At 39.1% G+C, this 23,568-nt stretch overlaps 1 protein-coding gene across 2 annotated transcripts in view; it reads left to right on the top strand.

Moving 5' to 3' along the window:
• EDIL3 (EGF like repeats and discoidin domains 3) overlaps positions 1–23,568 on the top strand; it is a 262,102-nt gene that overhangs the window by 60,982 nt on the left and 177,552 nt on the right. For both annotated transcript variants that reach the window (XM_075527316.1, XM_075527315.1), the window contains exon 2: positions 5,844–5,972. In XM_075527316.1, coding sequence (XP_075383431.1) covers positions 5,844–5,972 — 129 coding nt within the window. The remainder of the gene's footprint in view (positions 1–5,843; positions 5,973–23,568) is intronic.

Below are 23,568 nucleotides of genomic sequence, written 5' to 3'. Positions count from 1 at the left end.
AATGAATAAAGTAGCTCATACTGTAGACCTTTAGAAAGGAAAGAGATTATACTTTTTTAAGGCAGAAGGGGATTTAGTACGATAGAAATTAATCTCTGCAGACATACTTTAGGGCTCTATTCTAACCCTGAAAGTAGGGACACACTTTTACAGTATTGTACTATTAGACTAAATCCAAAGCTTAAGTCAGCACTTCATCTTCACCCGGGATTAGTGTTTCAGTCCAGTCCTAGAGTGGTATTCGAACGAGAATTCGCTGCTTAGAATAATCTGATTTTCGTTCCATAATTCCATCTCAAGTTTTCAAAAATCACATGGTACATCCCCTCAGATTACAAGACTGGAAAAAGTTAAATTTAAAGAAATGTTTACACCTAGTTTACACGAGTTTGTTGCAGTTCTCCTCCACAACTACAAGCTAAGTGCATACAGTCTCTTGATCCCAGAGGCTTTCAGAAGAAGAAGCAACTACCTCAATTTTCATGAGACCTGTGATAAAATCATGAGTTTATTATTCTGACATTTACGTTCTCCTGTAAGTTTTCTGGTCCAATTCATATGCGGACATTTAGAGTTGATGATATCAGTTTTTTAATTTTCTGAAACCATTTAAACAGTCTGCCATGAATATTTAAGTTAGAAAGTTAGCTGAACCTTCTACCTGCATAGTAAACAAATCAGCATAGAAAACAAGCAGAGGGAGGTAGATGAGCTATTGGTATCTAGAAACTTCAACTTCCCTTTCAAGTAATAAGGGATACAAGTTAATTACTCAACTGTCTTTTTACCTTAGGAAAAACAAATTAGCCGCCTCACCATTAAATCTGAAAAAACAGGTTACAAATTTCTTAAAAGAACTGCAGAGCTCATCTGTTTTCATGTTCACATTTTGCATCTCTGCACAGGTGTGTCTTCAATATGATTTATGGTTCTGCTTCTCAGTAGTGGTTCAGCTGTGGAGAAATAGATTTGAACTTGGACACTGTACAGATGATTCTGTAAATCAGAAAACTGTTAAAGCTCTTTTTCTGAAAATTTATTTTAATGTGAAACTGCTACTGGTAGCAAGTACTTTCTCAGTCTTCTGCTGAAGTTTAGTTGCTCTTCTGGGCTTCAGAACTGAGGCTCATTTTTACTATCCCTAGACCAAATTTCTGTTGACTGGCTATTTTCTGGGCTGTTTATTCTTTGGTGCCACCTGGAGATTTCTTCTTTGTAACAAGTTTTATTCTCATGAAAGGCAATAGCTGTTCATTTTATTTCTTTAGAGAGAGCTTTTACAATAAGCAATATTTCATGTAGCAATGTAGGAAATTGAATAAAAATACAGCTGCTGTTTTAGGTAGGAACGATGGTCCACCTCTTCCCATCAATGGTGAAACCAAACACTTGAGCTACAAAACACCTGTTACATAGCACACCAGTAAAGAGTGTTGTACTTCCCTAACAACTTGCGTGGCTCACACCCTGAACTTGTATGTCATTATGTTTGCAACTGTTTACCTGTAGATTTTGTCATGCCTTTTGTTTCAATGGGTGTCACCATCTCCTTGGACCCCTACAGTATCAGTATGTTTACCTCAGTATCAGCTTTTGTAAATTTCACTACATCAATATATAACACATACTAAATGTATTTGTATTTAATGCACATTATATAAAAGAATAGATAGGGTTTAATTTTTCCATGCACACTTTCTATTTCATGGAATATGCTCTATTCTTAAATTACAGAAGAAAATGTGCCCAAACACCCAAATCATCTTTCTTCTATCACTTCTTTCCTTTCCAGTTTTGAAATCTTGAATCCACATGATTTTTTAAAGACGTGTTTCTTTCTTTGTCATCATTTCATTGGCTCAAGCAGATGTTTCTTACAGCAACGCTTCTGGCAGAAATCATAACATTTATCATTCTAGGTGTTATAAGATGGTTGAGGGAAATTGTATTCATTTCAGGCTAATGATTTTGTGCATAGGGACTGAAATGCTTCTCCCATGCCTAATTCAGGATACTGTACCTTGGCTTTTGGCAGATATTCCTGTCCCAGGAGCTATAACGTTAAAGAATAAATAGTTTTAAGTTGGAGTAAATAATTCTTTTTCTTTCTTTCATTGATATACTGCAAATTGATTTGCATATAGTAGTGGCAGCTGGCTGGTCTGTGTGGTTTTACAACAGAGTGCTTTACGAAGTAGTGCGTGCAGGTGGTTGTGGATGGTACTTTTCTGTTTGCACAGTGCATCTTCTTTAGCCTTCATATCACAAAAATTGTTTTCATAAACTCTGTGAATTTCTGTTCTTGACAAGGATTGATGGGCTAACTGTTACCATCATGGTGTGCTGCATTATTTATACACAGCAGTTGAGTTCCTTTTTTCAGGCTGTCCTTTGCTGTCAAGCAGAGTATGCCACTCTTCAGTCAAGAATCACATAACATTTTGTGGGGTTTTATAGGATCAAAAAATATGCTGTATAAAAGCGTAAAGTTCGACAAAGAGTGGATTTACAATTTTTACCTTCCTCCCCACCATTACCTGCTTGTGGAAAGAAGCAATAGCTGTACATTCAGTACTTTGTTGAAAAGGATATGGCTTAAGAGTGGCTATATGAAGGTATGTCATGGAGCATGACGGACTTACAGAACAGTTCCTCTCCAAGTGCTTTTAATAAAAGAGATCCAGGTTCACTGATTGAGTTATTCACTATGGACTAAAGCTGTCATAGTCTTTAAAAAAAGCCTCATTGTTACTAGAGAGCAAATATCTCACCATTTTATTTGAGTTTTGCTATATATTTTTTTCTGAGTTTGGAGAAGTAGGGAGGGTTCTTAATTAAAATTCTGATTTTGAGTATATGTGGATCTCCACTTTAATTTTATTCTTTTTGTCTTGCGTTTTTTATTCTTAACCAACCATGTTTTCCAAAGAGAGGATGGACAATTCAGTCAATGACTTATTTGACTTAAGAATGTTCTGAAGAAATTAAAGATGTGAAGAAAAACAAAAATAAAAATTAAAAATTCCCCCAAATTTGTATCCTCTAATCATGTAAATGTTTTGTCTTCTCCTCAATACAGTATGGTCTGAGATAATGTGGATTACATTTCTACCTTAACTCTTCCATGCATGATGTCGTGCAAAATGGAGGAAATATGTATGTGTATATACATATAAAATAAACTACATATATAACATAACTTCAAAGCAAGGGTCCCCTCAGAGAGGTAAATGCAAGCGGTTATGAGTTCTGGCAATCTGGGGGGCACATGAGGATTTCCTTTGATTCTGTTTCACAGATCCTTGCACCAAATCTCAATAGCTCGATGCAATGAGATTTTACTGTCTGAGATCTTCCCGAGGGTGAAGTAAAGGCAGCAATAGTTATAGTACATATTTTATATACAGTCTTGAGACATACTGTAATGCTTGAGTAGCCATGTAATGAAAAGCCAGGGTTAGTCAGACGCAGTAAATAAAAACATGAATTATTGGTTTTGTTTGGCACTTGCATTCTTACTGGACCCCTTTCAGAACATTTTAATAAAAGTACAGTAGTAAATGTCTTTCAGTGTTTTTTTAAATAATGGAGGTCCTCTTGGAGTGTTTGTTTAGTTTACAGAAATTGTCAAATTTCTGTAAATTTGTCAGTCTGCTTCCCAGACAGCATATTACCTATCACTATGGAAAGTCAGCAGCACAGAGCACAGTTCTGTAAGAGTTACTGTAAAGGATATAGTTCTTTCTTTGGGTTTATTTTACTCTTCCATTCACCGTGACTCTAAGGTTAAATTCTAAAGCTACTGTTGTGTTAGAAGTTGTGTCGTATGCAACATAGTATTTTAATGGTAACAAATCCCTTAGTCAGTTGTGTTAAGACAAAATGCACCCATATAAGCTTTTCTTATCAAGAACAGAGCCTTTAAAATCAAATTCTGTTCATCAAACTCAGTAGAATGTTTAACACATTAGATTTCAATATTTCAACATGAATGGCCTCTCGAGGCACAAAATGTAAATTGAGGGGAATATTGTTGATTTGAAGGTGATATTTATTTTGTTCTGCACAATTTCACAGACGCTAAGTCATAAATAAGAGTGCTAACATTTTAAGTGAGTTTTACTAATTTAAGTATGCAAATTTGCACAGTCTGGTATCTAGTCTTAAGTAGAATTATTGCTCACTTGTGTCTGTGCAGTTGCTCATTTCTCTGACTGCATTGCATTTGATGTCATACTATTATTTTTTGTATGGTATTATTTTAACCATTGTTGTTCAAAGCATAGATTTTCCCTCTTTAGCCCTCTTTAGCATTACGTGAATGAGACAGGCTAGGTAATTTTTTTGGTTGGAGCTTTTTGTATTTTTTTGGGTTTTTGTCCCATTTTCGTTAGAGGTGTGCTGTACTCATTTTATTTCTGTGATGTGATATAATGACAATTAAAAATTTACACCAGTGACTGACAGTAGAATTTGGGCCAAGGTGGTGGGTCAAAAGAGCACTTAGTGCAGTTATTTCCTGAACATGGAAATAAATGACTGTTGTTAGAGGACAACATCTGCTTTATTAGTCCCAAACTGTAGGTCGGGTCACTTTACTTCAGACTGAAAAAGCCAATGTGAATTTTCAGATAAATGAAAACTACACAGTTAAGTATGCACAATTTGGTCATAGTAGGAGATTTCAGTTTCTGGAAATATAATGGAAAACAGGGAATGCATTCTGCTTGTCAGTCAATATAAAACTTACAAATGGAAACAGTATTTTGTCTTTTTACCTTTCTTTTTCTTTCTTGTTTTGCATAACTGAAATCAGAAGAACACTAAATCAGGAAACACATAGTAAAAATGTCCCCTCTCATTTTAATCAGAATACCCATATGGATTTGCATAATATGTGTTCCTGCTACAGATGCTATTTAATTTATTAATTTAATTAAAGGTATGGGAATACAGTTGTCAGAGCATTCAGTTAATAGTAGTTGTTCTTTCAGAACCGAATGCCTAAGCCCCATGAAGTAAAAAACAAGCATCCTTTGCTACCCCAATAACGCAGCAAGCACTGAAAATGAGAAGTCTTGACTTATTTAGAATAATTTATTTAGATTTCCAGTCATAGGGCTCTCCATCAAAAATCATTGATTGGGTGTAAACTTACTGTTAGAATTAAATTGCTCAAAACACTTTAATGGCTTTAGCCTGTACTGTCAAACTTTGTCCTGAGATCACATGTAGCTGGTCTTCATGTGACTGACATAAAGCCAACATAGAAGCGCACTGCTGGCCTGAGTGCCATGCTCTGTGTTTAGCAGAAATACAGGTGCGTGCCAATGCCTGATCTGGATCAAATCTGTTCCGCTGAGTGATTTAAGAGTGCGTACGTCTAGAGGACATGATGATGTAACCACAGCCACAGTTCTTTGCTTACGAAACAGATAAGCCAATAGCCTGAATTGAAACCACCATTCAGCTTCATGTTGAAGGAAACCTGGAGAGGTAAAATCCTGGGTAAATTCCTTTCCAAGTATACGTCCTGAATGACTTCAAATGAGAGAAAGCAAAAAATTATTTTTTGTTAAATTTTATTGTCTTTTGCAGGTGAATAGCTGTCAGTGCATCTAAGAGAATCACATTTTATGGCGTAGAAGGCTAGGGGAAGATGATTACACAGAGGTGTGCTGTTAAATAAATATAAAATGGAATTAGCCAAAAGGTAGTCAAAGGACACAGAGGTTGTCATTCCTTTCTGTCCTTGGTTATCATCAATCTGCTATACATAAAGCTTGTGCATAACTTTTGAGAGTTTTATACAGGAATCTTTTTTTTTTTCCTTTAACTCACAGGGGATGTGTGTGACTCCAACCCATGCAAAAATGGTGGCATCTGTCTGTCAGGACTGAATGATGACTTCTACTCATGCGAGTGTCCTGAAGGCTTCACAGACCCCAATTGCTCTAGCGTTGTGGAGGTTGGTAAGTGCAAACTTTAAATGCTGGAATAGTTGTTTGAGTATCCCATTAATCTGTGGCTGGCCAACCAGTGATCGTGTCCACAGCATTTTGTATAGTGCTGTGGTCATTGTGTTGTTCGTTATTGGTTTCTTAACCTTATCTCTATATCATAGATATCTGTATCATAACAGACAGTTAGAACAGTAGCTGATGAGTGTGTCTGCAGAACATAATCACTCAGAAGAATTCAGTGCTCTACCTCACAAGGAGAAAAGATCATAGTTGTGACTTAAAGTGACCAACATTTCTCAAAGATCAATGTAATGACGTATTTCTATATATCCTTCTGCTGATCAATGACCATTTACAGCTTGGTTTCTGATAGTTTTAAGCCTAGGACCAGAGTAAAGCGTAATTACTTAAGTAAGTGAAGTTACAGAAACAGTATTGGAGAAATAAGAATAACACATAGTAGTCACTTGTTTCTATTTCAAAACAATTTACCCAGCTGGAGGTTGTAATTAATCATTATATGAGCGCATAGAGTGCAAGTTAAATGTACTGAAATTTTGTGGCGTCTATTTGACTCAGAGTAAACATAAATATGAGTGGTAGCTCCAAAACATCCAGCAGGTCAGGCCTCTATCTTAAGAAAACTTAAGGAGAAAATCAAAGTGCAAGGGAAAAGATGGTACACAGCTCATTGTGTCACAGGCTGTCCTATCATTTTCGATGGAGCAGAAGAGCTGCAAGTTGACCAAGCTCTTAGATTATCCCGAAGAAGAAACAAAAGTATGTATGGTAGAGCAAAGCAATAAATAGACACTACTGTTTAAATAGGTACATTTTCTACCTATCTCTTCCATGGAGTTGTGGGATTTAGGATAGGAAGGTAAAAGATACAGAAAAGCATTGACTTACAGAAGAAGTGGCAGAGTCTCTTATTTTGTTCATATTAGGAAAATATGCAGAAGTGGAGGTTCTGTGGCAGTACATCTTATCTGAAGGCTTTGCATGCCCTGCCTGCATTTCTTCTGCTGACAGCCAAAGTATTTGAAAGCAGAACGACCCTTCACGTATTTCATATCGTGCATCCGTGTCTGTGATTCATCAGTCTGGGTTACAATAACATGCTTCAGTCTGTGACGGCTGAGTAGTGCTCGCATGTTTTGCTTCTGCCAGCTGTACTGTAGGACACCAACCCTGGGCAGAAAGGCAATGCCAACAGCCTTGCTTCTACAGATGTCTCATTGAAACTGTCACAGCTAGGCTCAGCACCTCTCTAACACTGCAACCACCCTAAATCTGTGTGGTTTTCATTTTTTAATAAATAAATAAAGGCTACACAGGCACAGCCTAAGTACACTCTTCTGGGGATTAAGTATATCCCTCTCTATCATGAGATAAAGTGAGCAGAACTTAGTCCAGGAACTCATGGTTGGTTTGTTTTTGTTTTCTGTTTTTCTTTTCTGAAAATGATTTTGCTGTTGTTCTGTGAGTGAATTCTAAGCCTCCACAATGCAATTTTAAGGGACTTTGGATTGAATTTGAATTTCCCTGAAAATAAGTTTTCTGTAGACAAATGAACTAGTTCCTGTGAGAGAATGACCAACTTTGGTCAGACACCAACTGCATTTTTTTCTGACTGTAAAATGTCAGAGTAGCTGGTTATTACCTAATATTTGAGTTGCATGAGAGACTGCTTGTTCCCTTGGTGCAGCCACACAAAAAGCCAGAAGACACTGCATCAGAATCCTGTTTTCCATCCCTTTCCCTACCATTTTTATGCATGCTTGAAGGGTCTGAATTTATCCTGCAGCTATATATCGTGCTACCCTAAAAATGGCCTTGACATGGGTTTACTGCAGGAAACTTTTGGATTTATCATGTGCTTGGTTGGCAGGAAATTGCAATGCACATAAGTGGGAGGATGCCGATCATGAGTGAACCTGTGATGAAGGCATATTGTGATAATTGCCACTGTAATTTACAACTAAATATTAACAGGGCTTTAAAAAATACACATATGCTTAACTAAATTCTTCAAATACTTCAACAAAATCTTAGTTTGCTAAACAGAGTAAAGCATAAGCAAATAGAGAGCTTGAGAATATGTGGTAATCACAGCGCTTATGCAGGCAGAATATTACATTCTCAGTTTGCAATCAAGAGGGAGTATCTACTGGACAACATTGGTTAAGTAAAGGACTTACTAGTATTCCTATATTAGCTAAATCAGCTATTCCTATATTAGCTAAAATCCAGAGTGTTAATTTAGTTTGTGTTTATCCTGTATGATTATGCTACATGTATGGATTCAGAGACTAGCCATTACTTTTTGAAAACGTTAAAAATATTTTTAAAATAATCTTTTACTTTTTAGTAAAGGCTGTCTGAGGCTTATTCAGCATTGTATTCCCCTACATGGAGTCATCTAACCCACTGAAAAAAATGGTATTTCAAGATAATATTTTGATTTTTCCTATGCAAATGATGATGAATAGTGTAAGCTATTAGTCAATTCGACTCCATTAATTCAAACACTGGAGTGTTTCAAGTAAAATAATAAGTTGAAAGGTGGGTCTGTGAGAAGCCCAGGAGTGCAAGACCCCGTGTGATCACTTTTACCAAGAGTGTTTATTAGCAGGTCTAAGATTGGAGAAGCAATTCTAACAAAGGTTTCTTCTCTTTGGCTTTTTAATGAGTTATTGCCCAAAAGCTATTTCTCTTAATCCTTAGTATCTCAAACAGGTTTATTGACAATTTCCTGTGTAGTTGAAAACACTAAGTTGGTTGAAAATTAGGCATTTAGGATGTCAGGAGGCACTGAGTAAGAAGAAAAGAGGAGGGTGGAGGAAAAAAACATCACAGAGAAGAGCCTATGTCAGTCTGTCTCCTCTCGAAAGGGCTGCACAGCAAATTTTAAAAGCAGTTGAGTGTTCTGTGAGGCCCTCTCAGATACTGCAGTATTAGACTTTACTCAGTCCTGGTGACGAGACACTTATCGCTGCATGCGAGCTGGAAGGTCACAAATTTTCAAGGAACATACCTCAGACAAGAGGATTTCACAGGTAACAGGGATTTTACTTAATGATGCATTAAAGTGGGTAAATAAAAAACAATGCCGTACAGATAGCAAGTTATAAATTCATGTAAAGGAAAAAAGATAGATGCATAGAAGTACATAAATCTAGGAAGATTAAATATTTAGGCAGAAGTCTTACCTGAGCTGATCAACAAAGATTCCAGACAGTTTGGGAGCTGCATGAATAGTTCAAGGACTTGAGAATGGAACTCCCATTATTATCTTAATAAAACTAAGATGTAAAATAACCCAACATGATCATAGCACCTTATTTCAGTCTAAGAAGATTCATTATTGCTGTTTTTTTCTAAATTTACCAATGGAAAATCCTTATTCCTCTACCATACCTCTCCACTATTTACTGATCCTGTAACTTTGAGTGTATCTATCTAAACCAGAAGTTTTGTAAAATATGTGTAATATGAATGTATATATTTTAAATTACTAATCCTATTCTGATCCTACTCTTTCTCTAATGGTAATCTTGCCTTATTTCCTATGTTTCCTTATACTAAATATTACACATAATCATGCTAAAAGAGTTGAAATTAGACGATAGATCCATAATATCACCCTGTTTGTGCAGTCAGGACATTTCAATGCTCTGTGTATCCTAACAGATTCTAGATATCTGACAAACTGGCAGAGAATAAGATAGAGGCAAGCAGGAAAAAGTACATTGTGGTTCTTTTGAGTACAGCACATCTTTCAGTGAGGTAGAAGAGGATTTAGCTAAACAGATAAGAGTAAAAGGTAATTATATCAAGCTTCCCAAATACCAAGATGTCTTCCAAAGATAATAAGGACACTATGGTCTGAGTTACCACTTTAGCTCCCATCTATATCTTTGGAAACATGAATTTTAACGTAGATTGAAAAGATTCACATGTAATTAACATTGGTGTTGAAATGCATTACAGACAACAAGTTGACAGACTTTACATCATTTAAATAACCCACAAGTATTTCTCAGAAGCCATGTAAATTACAGAAATACCATAAACAACAACTGTTACATACCATTAATAGAAATCTTTAATACATACTGTTCAGGAAAACTATTAATATGCGTTCTAATCAACATGGATAGTTGATGAAAGAAAAGTAGCTTAGTCATGGACAGTGCATGAGGGGAGCAATGACAGTGCGGCTATATACATTGAAATAATACTTGGGGAAATTTTTTTTTACATAAAAATTATTCCTGTTTTGTTTGGTGTGTGCATAGGGGAAAACAGCAAGAGAAATACATGGCTGAAGATAAAAGTTAAAGAAAGAACATCTAACTTCAGTATGCCATAAGGCTATCACAGTATGTACCATGAGTGACCATATCGTTCACGTTTGAAAAATGAGCAACTTAAAACTATTCAGTTTTGATCTTCCAAATCTGAAATTCAATAGCTGTCTGAGAGGATAAACTGGTGAATATGTTTAGTTTATGTAAGTGGAAAAATAAATGATGTACAATGACAGGGAGGGTAGAGGAGCCACAAGCACATTAGAGAAGAGCTGGGAACACTCTCCAAAGCTGCATGCAAATAGGCTGTTGGTACCATTTTGGAAAGTGTCTTTACCTTTTGCATCAGCTCTCAATACTCACTGAGAGGAACTCATTATTCAGGCTAAAAATGTCTATGTGCATTTTAGAAGGGCGGAAGGGCAAGTTAATGATCTTATACACATAATACAGGAAACTTGGGTCTAAGTGCAGCATGGTGGCGGAGAGAAGGGAGGAAAGCTGAAAGGAAAAAAAGAGATGCCAGTTTTGCATTACATTCTTATTCTGACAAGTGATTAAGACGTTATTGTGGGGTTCCTTGTTTATCACATTGCAGTATTTTCCATATCAGTTTAGTCTTTCCAGTATCCAAGGGAAACTATTTCTTTGACAGCTACTGTCTCTGAGCCTGGGACACAGGAATCAAAAGGTGTTCTTCCCTTTGCATGCTGTTAAATAAAAATTCAGTAAAATGGATTAGACCCCGACTGCTATGATCTGCTGGCTTTGTGGCTTTCTTTGCACAACCTAAGTCTCTACCTTTGCTGTCCTGACCTCTGCACTGACAGGACAAGAGCTTGTAAAAAAAATTAGTAAGGATAAATTTCTGTCATTGTTTTCCAGTCAGTGTTACAGATCCTTTTTAATGCCATGAGTGGAAATGACTGAATGATTTCAAAGGTGTTTTTATAGTCCTACAATACGTGATTTTTACGGGGGATTGTTTGCACCACACATTGAACATATGCACTAACGGATTTTCTCTCTAAGGTAGAAATAATGAAATGAATCCATTCTTATAAAAGAATTCCAGCGGCTTAGTGTCATGTGTATCTAGTATGCAATTGATATGAATGTAGCTGCCTTAGCTCTAAATTAGGTACCCTGAAATAATGCAAATTAAAGCACTGGCAATCACAAAATCAGAGTAGTTGAGGATGGGAGGCACTTCTGGAGGTCTCTAGTCTAACCCCACTTCTGAAGGGAGGAGCAGGGGCGCAAGTTTCTCAGGGCCATATCCAGTTGGGTTTTGAACATTGCCAAGGATGGAGACTTCACAGCTTATCATGGCAATCTGTGCCAGTGTTTGATTACCTGCACAGTGAAAAAACAAGCAAACAAACAAACAAACCCAAAACCCCCAAATACGTTCAAGAGGAATTTTATGAATTTTAGGATTTGCTCATTGTCTCTTATCCTGTCACTGTGTACCACTGAGAAGACCCTGGCTCTGTTGTCTTCAGTTCTTTCTATGAGACTTCTCTTCTCCAGGCTTAAGAGTCCCTGGTCTCTTAGGTGCTCCTCATATATCAGGTGCGCCAATCCCTTAACGATTTTAGGGAAACAATCACGTCCCTTAGCCTGCCGGCAGTGCTCTCCCTAGTACAATACAGTACTCAGTGCAAATTGCCTGCGGTACTGGGAAATAGAGTGTGGACTCCAGATTTCAGCATCTGCTGTCACTGCTGTATGTATAGTGTCACCCAAATCGACTATATTTATTGCTATCATGACAGAATCTACCTAAGTGACTTATTCAGTGTGTTTCTTGTTGCCAACAGGAAGATTTTATTATATGGCTGTGAGTTCTTCTTCAGTAAAGTGTCATGTGTTGATCTTGATACTGATTTATTATTTGGAAAAATTGCAAAGGAAAGGAGTGTCTGTTTGTTTATATTTTTTTCTTGAAAATCGTTTCAATGGTTCTGTTGGTATAAAAGTGAAACAGCAGAATGGTGAGTTGGGCCTGTGTTTATTTGAATGTAGGAGGAATAACCAGGCTTCATGGCCAAAGGTTAGTCTCTTCTGGGAAAAGAACGAGATGGAGTTGGGGATGGGGGTGTGTGTTAGAAAACAAATTCTTCCCTGCTGAGCTTTATCTATGATACCTGCTTGGATTCTGTGCTGATTTCGTTCCTTGTGGGCAAAGAGGGAAAGTGGTAGTTTTCTTGAGCAACAGCTTATTGCTGCAGAGTTCTTAATAATGTCCAGGTTTCCACTTCTGAGCAATGAAGAAGTTGTTAAGTAGAGCCCTATCAGCATGGCACCTGGTTAAAATGAAGCTGATTTTGTGTGAATCTGATTCTTGTTTGTTTGGGTTTAGTGGGAAATATCCCGAAGGTACTTGCTAAATTATTTGAAGTGCACTCTTGTATTACTTTCGTTATGATTAGAATTTGCAGTATGAGTATGGACTACTAAATTTCCTCTTAGTAAGGCTGTAGCAGTTGTACGTTCAGTATGTTGAGGGCATGTCTCAGTGTTCCGTTCTGAAGTCTATAGCCTATAATTTCACATCTCTGTTATAGCACTGTTTTACGTAGAATTCACTATAAAAGAGATTTTTAAATGGGAACTATCACATAATCAGGGCACTTGGCTCATTAGGAGAGCTTCTCAAAGGTTATGGAATTCTGTTGAAAGGCAACCAATACATATTAATAAAAATAATTTGACAAATTAAGTCTTAATTTTTAGTTTCTAGGTAGTCTGAAGAGTGCATACTGCACAGAAATCTAAATTGAGTAGACTAAATGCATGTAAGCAGAATGGCTTAATAAATGGCATTAAATGCAGGGCAGAAAATGTTGTAAGTGATAATTGTACAAGGTTTGTGCCAAAACAATTGCCTTTGGTGTTGATTGCTAGTAAATCTCTTGTGAAAATATGGGCTCAAGTCAAAACTGGGGGCAATGCCAAAATAATGGATATTCATAGAATCATAGAATCATAGAATACCAGGTTGGAAGGGACCTCAAGGATCATCTGGTCCAACATTTCGTGGCAAAAGCACAGTCTAGACAAGATGGCCCAGCACCCTGTCCAGCTGAATCCTAAAGGTGTCCAATGTAAGGGAATCCACCACTTCCCTGGGGAGATTATTCCAATGGCTGATTGTTCTCACTGTGAAAAATTTTCCTCCTGTGTCCAATTGGAATCTCCCCAGGAGTAACTTGTACCCATTATCCCTTGTCTTTTCCATGTGACTCCTTGTAAAAAGGGAGTCTCCATCTTCTTTGTAGCCACCTTTAAATACTGGAACATGGTGATAAGGTCTCCCCTAAACCTTTTCTCAAGGCTGAACAAACCCAGTTCTCCCAGCCTTTCCGCATATGGCAGGCTTCCCAGTCCTTTGATCATCTTTGTGGCCCTTCTCTGGACCCTCTCCATCCTGTCCACATCTTTTTTTGTATAGCGGGGACCAAAACAGAACACAATATTCCAAGTGTGGCCTGACAAGCGCTGAGTAGAGTGGGATAATGACTTCTTTATCTCTGCTGGTGATGCCCTTGTTGATGCACCCAGCATCCTGTTGGCTTTCTTTGCCACAGCAGCACACTGTTCACTAATCCCGAGCTTGTTGTCCACCAGGACGCCCAGGTCCCTTTCCACAGAGCTGCTCCCCAGCTGAGTGGATCCCAGCCTGTGCTGCACTCCTGGATTATGTTTTCCCAGGTGCAAGACCCTACACTTGTCCTTGTTGAACTTCATAAGGTTCTTGTTAGCCCACTCTTCCAGCCTATCCAGGTCTTCCTGCAGGGTGGCTCTCCCTTCTGAAGTGTCCAGTTCCCCACTCAGTTTGGTATCATCAGCAAACCTCATCAAGGTACACTTGATCCCATCATTCAGATCAGTTACGAAGATATTCAACAGTGTTGGGCCCAATATCAGTCCCTGGGGGACGGCACTTGTGACAGGTTGCCATTTTGAAAAGGAGCTGTTTATCACCATGCTCCGGGTGTGGCCTGTCAGCCAGTTCCCACCCACCACACAGACCACTTGTCTAGACCATAACGCATCAGTTTCTCTAGGAGGAGGCTGTGGGAAACCGTATGAAAAGCCTTGGAGAAATCCAGGTAGACAACATCCACTGCTCGCCCCACATCAACCGACCGGGTTACTTTGTCGTAGAAGGCAATCAGGTTTGTCAAGCATGATTTGCCCTTGGTGAATTGGTGCTGGCTTTTCCCAATCACGTGCTTCATTGGACTTGGGATAGCCCTCAGGAGGGTTCATTCCATAACTTTCCCAGGGACTGAAGACTGATGGGCCTATAATTTCTTGGATCCTCCTTTAAGCTCTCCTTGTAGATGAGGGTAACATTAGCCTTCTTCCAGTCTTCTGGGACGTCCCCCAGTCTCCATGACTTCTCAAAGATTATGGAGAGCAGCCTTACAACGGCATCAGCTAGCTCTCTCAACGCCCTTGGGTGGATAACTTCAGGGCCCATTGATTTGTAGGGGTCAAGCTCCTGTAATAGTTCGCATACCAACTCTTCCTTCACTGATGGTGTGTCTGTGTTTGTGTCAACCTGGATTTTTGTTCCCAAGGCCTGGGGACCAACAGTGCTGATAAAGACAAAGGTGAAGAAAGTGTTGAGAACTTCTGCCTTTTCACCACATAGTTGGTGACTAATTCACCTCTCATGTTTAACAGTGGGCCCTGTTTAGTTTAACCGTTTAGTTTAACAGTTTAACTGTTTCTGCTTGTTGTTTACATACCTGAAGAACCCTTTCTTGTGGTTTTTGACATCTCTGGCCAATTTCAATTCTAGCTGAGGTTTTGCTTTTCTAACTGCATCTCTGCACTGCACTGCATCTCTGCACCCTGGCAATGCCCTTGTAGTCCTCAACAGGTATTTGTCCACTTTTCCATCTCTGGTACGCTTCTCTTTTGGTTTTGAGCAGACTCAGAAGCTCGCAGTTAAGCCAAGCAGGTCTCTTGCCCCACTTACTTCCCTTACCTTTAAAGGGGATGAACTGTTTTTGTGCTTCCAGGAGAGAGTTCTTGAAAAACTCCCAGCACTCACTAGCTCCTTTATCCTCCATGGAAGCTTCCCATGGAATCCCTCCCAACAGAGCTCTGAGTGAGCTGAAGTTTGGTTTTCTAAAATCTAAAATCTTTCTCTTAGTACTGACCTTCACCGTGCTCAGCAGGATCCCAAACCACCACATTGTGATCACTGCAGCCAAGGCTATCACTAACCGAGATATTACAAAGCAGATTTCTTGGTTTGTGAGTAGCAGGTCCAGCAATGCCTCATTCCTGGTTGGCACATCTAACATTTGTATGAGGAAGCAGTCCTCTACGCATTCTGGGAACTTCATGGATGACGTGTAAGCTGCTGTATTGTTCTTCCAACAAATGTCTGAGTAGTTGAAGTCACCTATAAGAACCAGGTTCTGTTGACCCGAAGCTTGCTTAAGTGACCGAAATATTGCTTCATTGGCCTTACCGTCTTGGTTTGGAGGTCGGTAGCAGATGCCTACTGTAAGATCCCCCTTGGAGACGACCCCTCTGATCTTGAGCCAGAGGCATTTGATAGGGCTTCCACAATTGCCGTAGTTGAATTCTGTACGTTCAAGGTTCTCCTTAACATAGAGCGCGACACCTCGTCCTCTTCTTCCCTGCCTGTCTTTACGCGACGCCTATAGCCATCCATCGGAATCCTCCAGTCATGTGAGTTGTCCCACTGTGTTTCAGTTATTCCTACAATATCATAACTTTCTGACGGGGCACAGAGCTCCAGTTCCTCCTGTTTGTTCCCCAGGCTGCGTGCATTGGTATACATACACTTGAGGTGGTTGGTCTTCGGGTTCTTATCTTGGGAGGCAGCTAAGGAACATTTGTTGCTGCTCTGGTTGGCCTGGCTTATTGCCCAGTTGGTTGAAATGGCGAGTGTTGCCACTTTGGACCCTGCACCCAAGTCCTTCAGTTTAAAGCCCACCTCACCAAGTTGTCCAGCCTGTCAAAGATTCCCTTGCCTCTTCTAGACATATGGATCCCATCCCTCTGTAACAGGTTATAGTCATCGAAGAACGTCCTGTTGTCATAAAAGCCAAAACCCTCACAACGGCACCAGCCAAGAAGCCAGAATTTGATTTGCATTATACATCTATTTCTGGCTGCGCCTTTTCCTCTAGCTGGTAAAATGAAAGAAAAGATAACTTGGGCACCAAACTTTTTGCTTGCACCCCCAGAGCTTTGTAGTGTTCCTTGATTCTGCCCAAGTTCTGGCTTGCGATGTCATTTGTGCCCACATGAAGGAGTAGCAATGGATAGTAGTCTGTGCTCTTGACAAGTGGTGACACCCTCTTGGCAACATCTCGGACCTCAGCTCCCGGAAGGCAGCATACCTCTCGTGACTCCCTGTCAGGCTGGCAGATGGGCGCCTCAACGTCCCTTAACAGAGAGTCACCCGCTACGAGCACTCGTCGTTTCTTTTTGTGGTATCCACTGTGTGCTGCTGGTACAGTTTCTCCTTGCAGACCTTGCTCGTTGAGCAGCTGTTAAAGCTTCATATCTGTTTTTGGTTGTAATGCTGGAGGGTGGGGACTGGAGCAGAGTGGTTCACCAGGGTCCAAGATGCCTCATTCTCTGTGGTGTCTGCCACAGGAGCATGGTTCTGAAACCACTTATCTATCTCCGTCTTGGCCCCTCTAGTACTGCGCAGCCTTTTAACTGTTTTGTGCAACTCGGCCACCTGACACAACAGATCATCAACTTGTGCACATCTTTTGCAGGTGCTTACCTTTTCTCCAGGAGAAGGGTCTGGGCACTCGTTGCAACCTACCATCTCTACTGAAGTCTCTCCTTCCTTACCAGTTCTGTCTGGGTGGAAGCACCAGACATCTCAGGGGCTTTCTCCGTAGAAACACTGGTTTTAACTCTGAGGCGAGCGCCCACCATTATGGCAGAGACCTAGAGCACTTCCCTGGGCTGTGGGCATACGAGCAGGGTCCGCAGCCCTTCTCACGTGCCCTTCTGCGCGAACTGCTGTGCAGACTGCTGCACCCTCTCACTCCCTGTTTGCAGCGCTCCCAGTCAATAGCACACCCTAGGACTGTTTAAATCTCCCACGATTGCTCCTGACAACACCCAACCCACATCAGCCTCTCTTGCGAGAGCTGCCGGCTCCTGGCGGGGCTCCCTCCTCTTCCTCGGGTTGCCCTGGCTCCAGGAACCCCCTTGCACACCTCGATCTAGCGCTCAGCCACAGAACTTACTGTTGCCGCAGCTGCATGCCTCGCTGACCGAGAGCTGCTTTCCGTGTCGCAGTATTTAAAAAAAACCACCACGTTTAGATATAGTGCATCAGCACTGGTAAATTGGGCAAGTAATCCTTGAAATACTTTTCCCGTGAGTGATGCACAGCCACATTCATTTAGGCTGAAGCCAGTATTTTATTAAAAGAACCTCCGTATTTGAGTACTGAAGGTGAAATTAATTGGGATAGTATCACAGAATCACAGAACAGCTGAGGTTGGCAGTGACCTCTGGACATCACCTAGTCTTAATCCCCTTCTCAAGCATGGTCAACCGGACCATGTCCAGTTGGGTTTTGTCTCCATATGAGAGGTTGTGGTGGAGACTCCACAACCTCTCTCGGCAACCTGTTCCAGTGTTTGACCACGCTTGCAGCAAAAAAATGTTTTCTTGTGTTCAGGTGGAATTTCCTATGTTACAAGTTGTGCCCATTGTCTCTTGTCACTGGATACCACTGAAAAGAGTCTGGTTCCATCTTCTTTACACCCTCCCATCAGGTATTTTTATACACTTGGGTAAGATCCCCCTGAGGCTTCTCTGCTCCAAGACTGCGCAGTCCCAGCTCGCACAGCTTCTCCTTGTATGAAAGATGCTCCAGTCCCTTCTGCATCTTTGTGTCCCTTTGCTGGATTTGCTCTAGTAAGTCCATGTCTCTTTTGTAGTGGGGAGCCCAGCACTGGACACAGTACTGCAGATGTATCCCACCAGTGCTGAGCAGAGGGAAGGATCACCTCCCTTGACCAGCTGGCAATGCTCTGCCTAATGCAGCCCAGGATGCTGTTGGCAATTGAACAAAGGTGGTTAATACACTCTTGGGTTTAATCAGAATGTATCTTTTATAAAGCATTTTGAAGTATATGACTAATCTTAAAAGTCTACTTAGTACCATTGATCTCGAGATGACCATCCACTATGTAGGTAGTGGAAAGTTTCGTACCTTTGTGAAAAATATCCTATCAGATAAACCCTATCCTGAAAATCATATCACACTTCTTTTTTTCCATTTACGAATTTGTTATTTGAAAGTACAAACTGGCAAGGAATGAGTAGTTGTAGTCACACACTAGAACGTTTGACAAAAGAGCAGTGGAACATACTGAGGGAGATTTAATGCATTTTAGTCTAATTAAAAAGGCAAACGAAAAACATCCAGACGCTTGTTGCCAGAGCTACTGCTCAGGATGAGACCTTGCAAAGATAAATAAGGTTTGTGAGCATGGGTTGGTCTGCAAAACACATCCCCAGCCCCTGTTTTCAATTGAAGGGATGAAGGTCTTGGTAGTAGATCATGTTTTGATTAAAAGCTCCAAAACCGATGCCAAGCCTTGCATACAAAAATGTTCAGAAAAGCATGCATGTAGGTCACGGAGAACTGTCACAAAGCGGTGAGGTGTGGACTCTCAACCCAGGTGCTATTTAGTTGGAAATTCCAAGTATATGGAGTCTACTAAAGGCGTGGTGCTCCAGAAACAAGACTTGGCGTGCTGCAGATCAGACCTGCCCAGGCTGTGTGTACTGGAAGGGAGGCATCTCCTATGAGCCGGGTCCATTTCCACCGGGTTCCTGTCTGCAGCTGACCAGGATTTTTGCCCTACTTTAAGGGGTGAAGAAGAGACTGAAGAAGGAACAGAAAAAAAAAAACCTAGTGGTTTCCCTAGTAATGTGATATGTCTGTGGCCCGATGTGTTTTAAACTGGCTTCAAACAAATAGGTAGAATAAGCCAATTATGTTTTGCCAGATCTGCCAGTAAAATAGGCAGCAAATAAAAATCTGTGAAGGGCTTATGTTAACAGCCAAGGGAAATTGCTCTTTGGATAGGTACTCTAACGCTGTCTGGAAAAAGAAGCCTGCAAATAATTCAGCCATTCCGAAAGAAAGAGGTCTTGGTGGGCAACAGCTGTAGCAGATTAAAACAGCTGAATCCAGTACATGACACATCGAGATCTGATGGAATAAATATTCTGGTACACAACTTTATGTATGTTTCACATCCATTAGTACCTCTGAAGTAGTCCAGGTGCCTGCGAGACTTGCTGACATTGCTACTAGGCTGTTTGTAGTGAAGTTCCGTATTATATTGACTTTGTTGTTCAGTGTTGTTTATTTTCGGCTGGTGAGGAAAGATCTGGAGATCTGTAGTTTCTATGAGGCCATGCAAGCACTGGTTAGAACAAAATAGTGTTTTCTGCAGTCTCATGTTATGTTTGTCGGATGCTCATCAGCTGCAGCACAGACTTGACCCTGTCCTGGACTCCTCGGTTCTATATAAGCTTGAAGAGCTATTTTTTTTATTTATTTAAAATAAGTCTCTCATGACCTTTTTTTTTGTTTGTATTTCTGTGTCTAAAAACATGTAAAACATACATGTTTTATTTTTTAAATTACTAGTAGATTGTCAGTGCCCTTAAGAGAGTTCCTTGTATTAGATCATTTTTGTATGTATGCCATTATCTCTGCCAAATATTAAAGCAGAGATCTGTATGTTCTTGTCAGACTCTTAAGAAATGAAGAGTTGCAGGACTTCTTATACTTTTAAAATACACCACTCATTAAGAATTATCAATAAGACTCGGGGATTAATTACTCTTCTGTTTTGCTAGAAATGGGGTGGTAGCTTTATAGATTCACTTTCTTATTCCTTTAGTTTCTTGGCTAATGTAAAGTAAGTAGCTTTGATGTTTTTGAACGGACCAGATGACCTAATTTCTCATAAAATTTAGACTTAAGAAATAAATGTTCTTAAAGTAGCGCTCCTGTTTGTGTTCCCGTTTTATATAATACAGTGTGCTCCTGGATTTTTATGCAGAAGGATGTGACTCAACAGCATGGAAACAACTTACTAAAATAAAAATGCCAGAAGGAAGCTGATTCTTTAGCTGAAAAGGCAAATTGGTCTTTAATGAGATGATAATTCTGGCATCCTAGGAGATTCAGATTAGAAGATTTTAGACTTCTTAGGTAAAAATGATCAGATGGAAAACTTGGTGGTGTTCAGGTTAATGCAAGTTCTAAATGCAGTGCAGTTCCAGAGTAAAAGAAACAAAAATTAAAAGCTGAATATTGAAACCCAGAGACAGATGGACATTCCTGTTGTTTCTTTCTTTTCCCCTCTAAGTTACTTTCCAGATGTTTTTTGCAAAACTATTTATATAAAGGGCTCATTAAGCAGAACAAAATTCATGATGATTTGGAATCACATTTGCTTACCTTTTGCTCCCCATGTATGTTTACTTATATTTAAAATAATGAATTAGGGAAATATTTTTTTAATACTATAAAGAGATGCAATAGTTCATAAACCCTTTTTCTTTTCTCCAGTAATAAATATTCTTATGCTCTGAAGCAGAAGAATAAGAGTGCCCAAATGTTTCTCTGAATAAATTTAATCTTTCTAACTGGGAAAAGTTGCTGTTAGTAGCTCGGAAATTTCTTTTTACTGTAACTCTGAGGGATCTGATGCCTTTGTATGCTCATTCCCTTTTTATTTAAAATCTCTGTTAAGTCATTTGCTTAAGGGTGCAAGATCTGATCTTTGCTGTTCGGCACTCCGCTCCAGATGCAAAATTCTCTTAAGTGTTTAAAACCATGTGGAATAATGTATCTACTCTGCTCTCATACCATTTTTTCTGTGCAGTTCCAGAATACTAAATGAACTTGTTAAGCTTTTAAGCTGGAATATATACAGCTAGTCTTGTCTTGAACAAATATACCTTGTTCTTAAGTATGTTAAAGACTGAGAACTGTTGGTAGGAGTCGGCACAACTCTGAATGTAGAAGAATTGTGCTGGTACACACCAGTTGAGATTTTTATTTTCCTTTTTTCAGCAAAGGAGTACCCACTGAATCCCATTTTACCAGGGTAAGGGGAATAACTAAATGTTTTAGCTCTTAATTGGTTTGGTTTGTTGTTGTTGTTTTTTCAAATATAGATGTAATTACAGGAACTTCCTAATAAGTTTATGGTTGAAAGTTTTTCCTATTAGGCTACTGAATAAATGCAGGATTTATTGCAAGGAGTAAACAAAACAGGAATTATATGAGATAATCTAATAAAATGGGAATCAGAATTTGAAAGACCAAAGTTCATTATCGAATTTCTATGAAAATTATCAGTCAAAATAACAGCAAGAAAAAAGTCCTTTCAGTTCTCAGAGAAACCCTTTTATTTTATAACCCTTCAGCATAAGTTAATGAGATGTTGGGGTAATCTGGATAATGAATGGGCTGAAATGGTGCTGCTATATCCCAGCTCCAGCTGGGTCACAAAGAGCTGTCTGAGGGGTGTCTCGCCCTTCTTACCTCACGTCAGGGTAAGGTCAGCTTTTGTCTGGTCTTCTTGCTGCTTAGTCAGATGTGCCTGAGCTGCACCAGCTCATGTCAGCTGTTAATAACCAGGCTGAAGGACCTTCACTGGTTCCTCTCCTCTTCCTTCGTTTACCTTGTAAATTATCTGGGATGGTTGTTTTGGGGGTGAGAAGACACTATACGCCACGCGCTCATCTTTACGTGCACCCACGGCTGCTGAATCTTGGCACACATCGAGAGAGGTACAGCCACTCTGGTGTGGCACTGCGTGTTTTTCAGGGTGAGTTTTCACACTTCAGCTGTCTAATGGCAAGCTGAATCAGGCATCCTTTTCCTTTTCTTTTCTTTTCTTTTCTTTTCTTTTCTTTTCTTTTCTTTTCTTTTCTTTTCTTTTCTTTTCTTTTCTTTTCTTTTCTTTTCTTTTCTTTTCTTTTCTTTTCTTTTCTTTTCTTTTCTTTTCTTTTCTTTTCTTTTCTTTTCTTTTCTTTTCTTTTCTCTTCTCTTCTCTTCTCTTTTCTTTTCTTCTCTTTTCTTCTCTTTTCTTCTCTTTTCTTCTCTTTTCTTCTCTTCTCTTTTCTTTTCTTCTCTTCTCTTTTCTTCTCTTTTCTTTTCTTCTCTTTTCTTTTCTTCTCTTTTCTTTTCTTTTCTTTTCTTTTCTTTTCTTTTCTTTTCTCTTCTCTTCTCTTCTCTTTTCTTTTCTTCTCTTTTCTTCTCTTTTCTTCTCTTTTCTTCTCTTCTCTTCTCTTTTCTTTTCTTCTCTTCTCTTTTCTTCTCTTTTCTTTTCTTCTCTTTTCTTTTCTTCTCTTTTCTTTTCTTTTCTTTTCTTTTCTTTTCTTTTCTTTTCTTTTCTTTTCTCTTCTCTTCTCTTTTCTTTTCTTCTCTTTTCTTCTCTTTTCTTCTCTTTTCTTCTCTTTTCTTCTCTTCTCTTTTCTTTTCTTCTCTTCTCTTTTCTTCTCTTTTCTTTTCTTTTCTTCTCTTTTCTTTTCTTCTCTTTTCTTCTCTTTTCTTTTCTTTTCTTTTCTTTTCTTTTCTTTTCTTTTCTTTTCTTTTCTTTTCTTTTCTTTTCTTTTCTTTTCTTTTCTTTTCTTTTCTTTTCTTTTCTTTTCTTTTCTTTTCTTTTCTTTTCTTTTCTTTTCTTTTCAATTTGGCCCCAGAATGAATGAAGAGGATTTAAGTGAAATGCTGACTACATGAAGCATATGAATAATTTCATTTAGAGATACTGGGAGTTTTTCATGTTGTATCACAGGTATACAGCTTTCTCAATTTGATGATGCTATAAAGTAATGATTAATAATAATTCAGTCATATTTATGTTATAATATTAATGACCAAAATGATTAGGGCATGAGATTCCATGCTAAATTATGGTTGCAGAATTAATATTTCAAATGTATTACTTGAGCTGAGCACCTGCTTGAGAATTGCCATTGCACCATGAGTTAGGAGAGTCAATATATTATTTCCTATGTTAGAAAAAAGTAATCAATAAATGAAAATTAATATTTTCAGCTAGTCCTCTCTGGCTATATCTATAATATTAGAATATTAATTTGAGGTACAAACTCTCCAGTCATCCATTTTGAATCATGCACTGGACTGATTCCACTGTAAACCAGGCAATTCTGAATTCTGGAAAAGCATATAGGAGGGCTTGACTTGGACATGAGCTTGATAA

Source organism: Mycteria americana, chromosome Z, assembly GCF_035582795.1.
Source record: "Mycteria americana isolate JAX WOST 10 ecotype Jacksonville Zoo and Gardens chromosome Z, USCA_MyAme_1.0, whole genome shotgun sequence".
Lineage (NCBI taxonomy): Eukaryota > Metazoa > Chordata > Aves > Ciconiiformes > Ciconiidae > Mycteria > Mycteria americana.
Note: the sequence above shows the minus strand (reverse complement) of the source record. Positions and strands in the feature narration are given on the sequence as shown.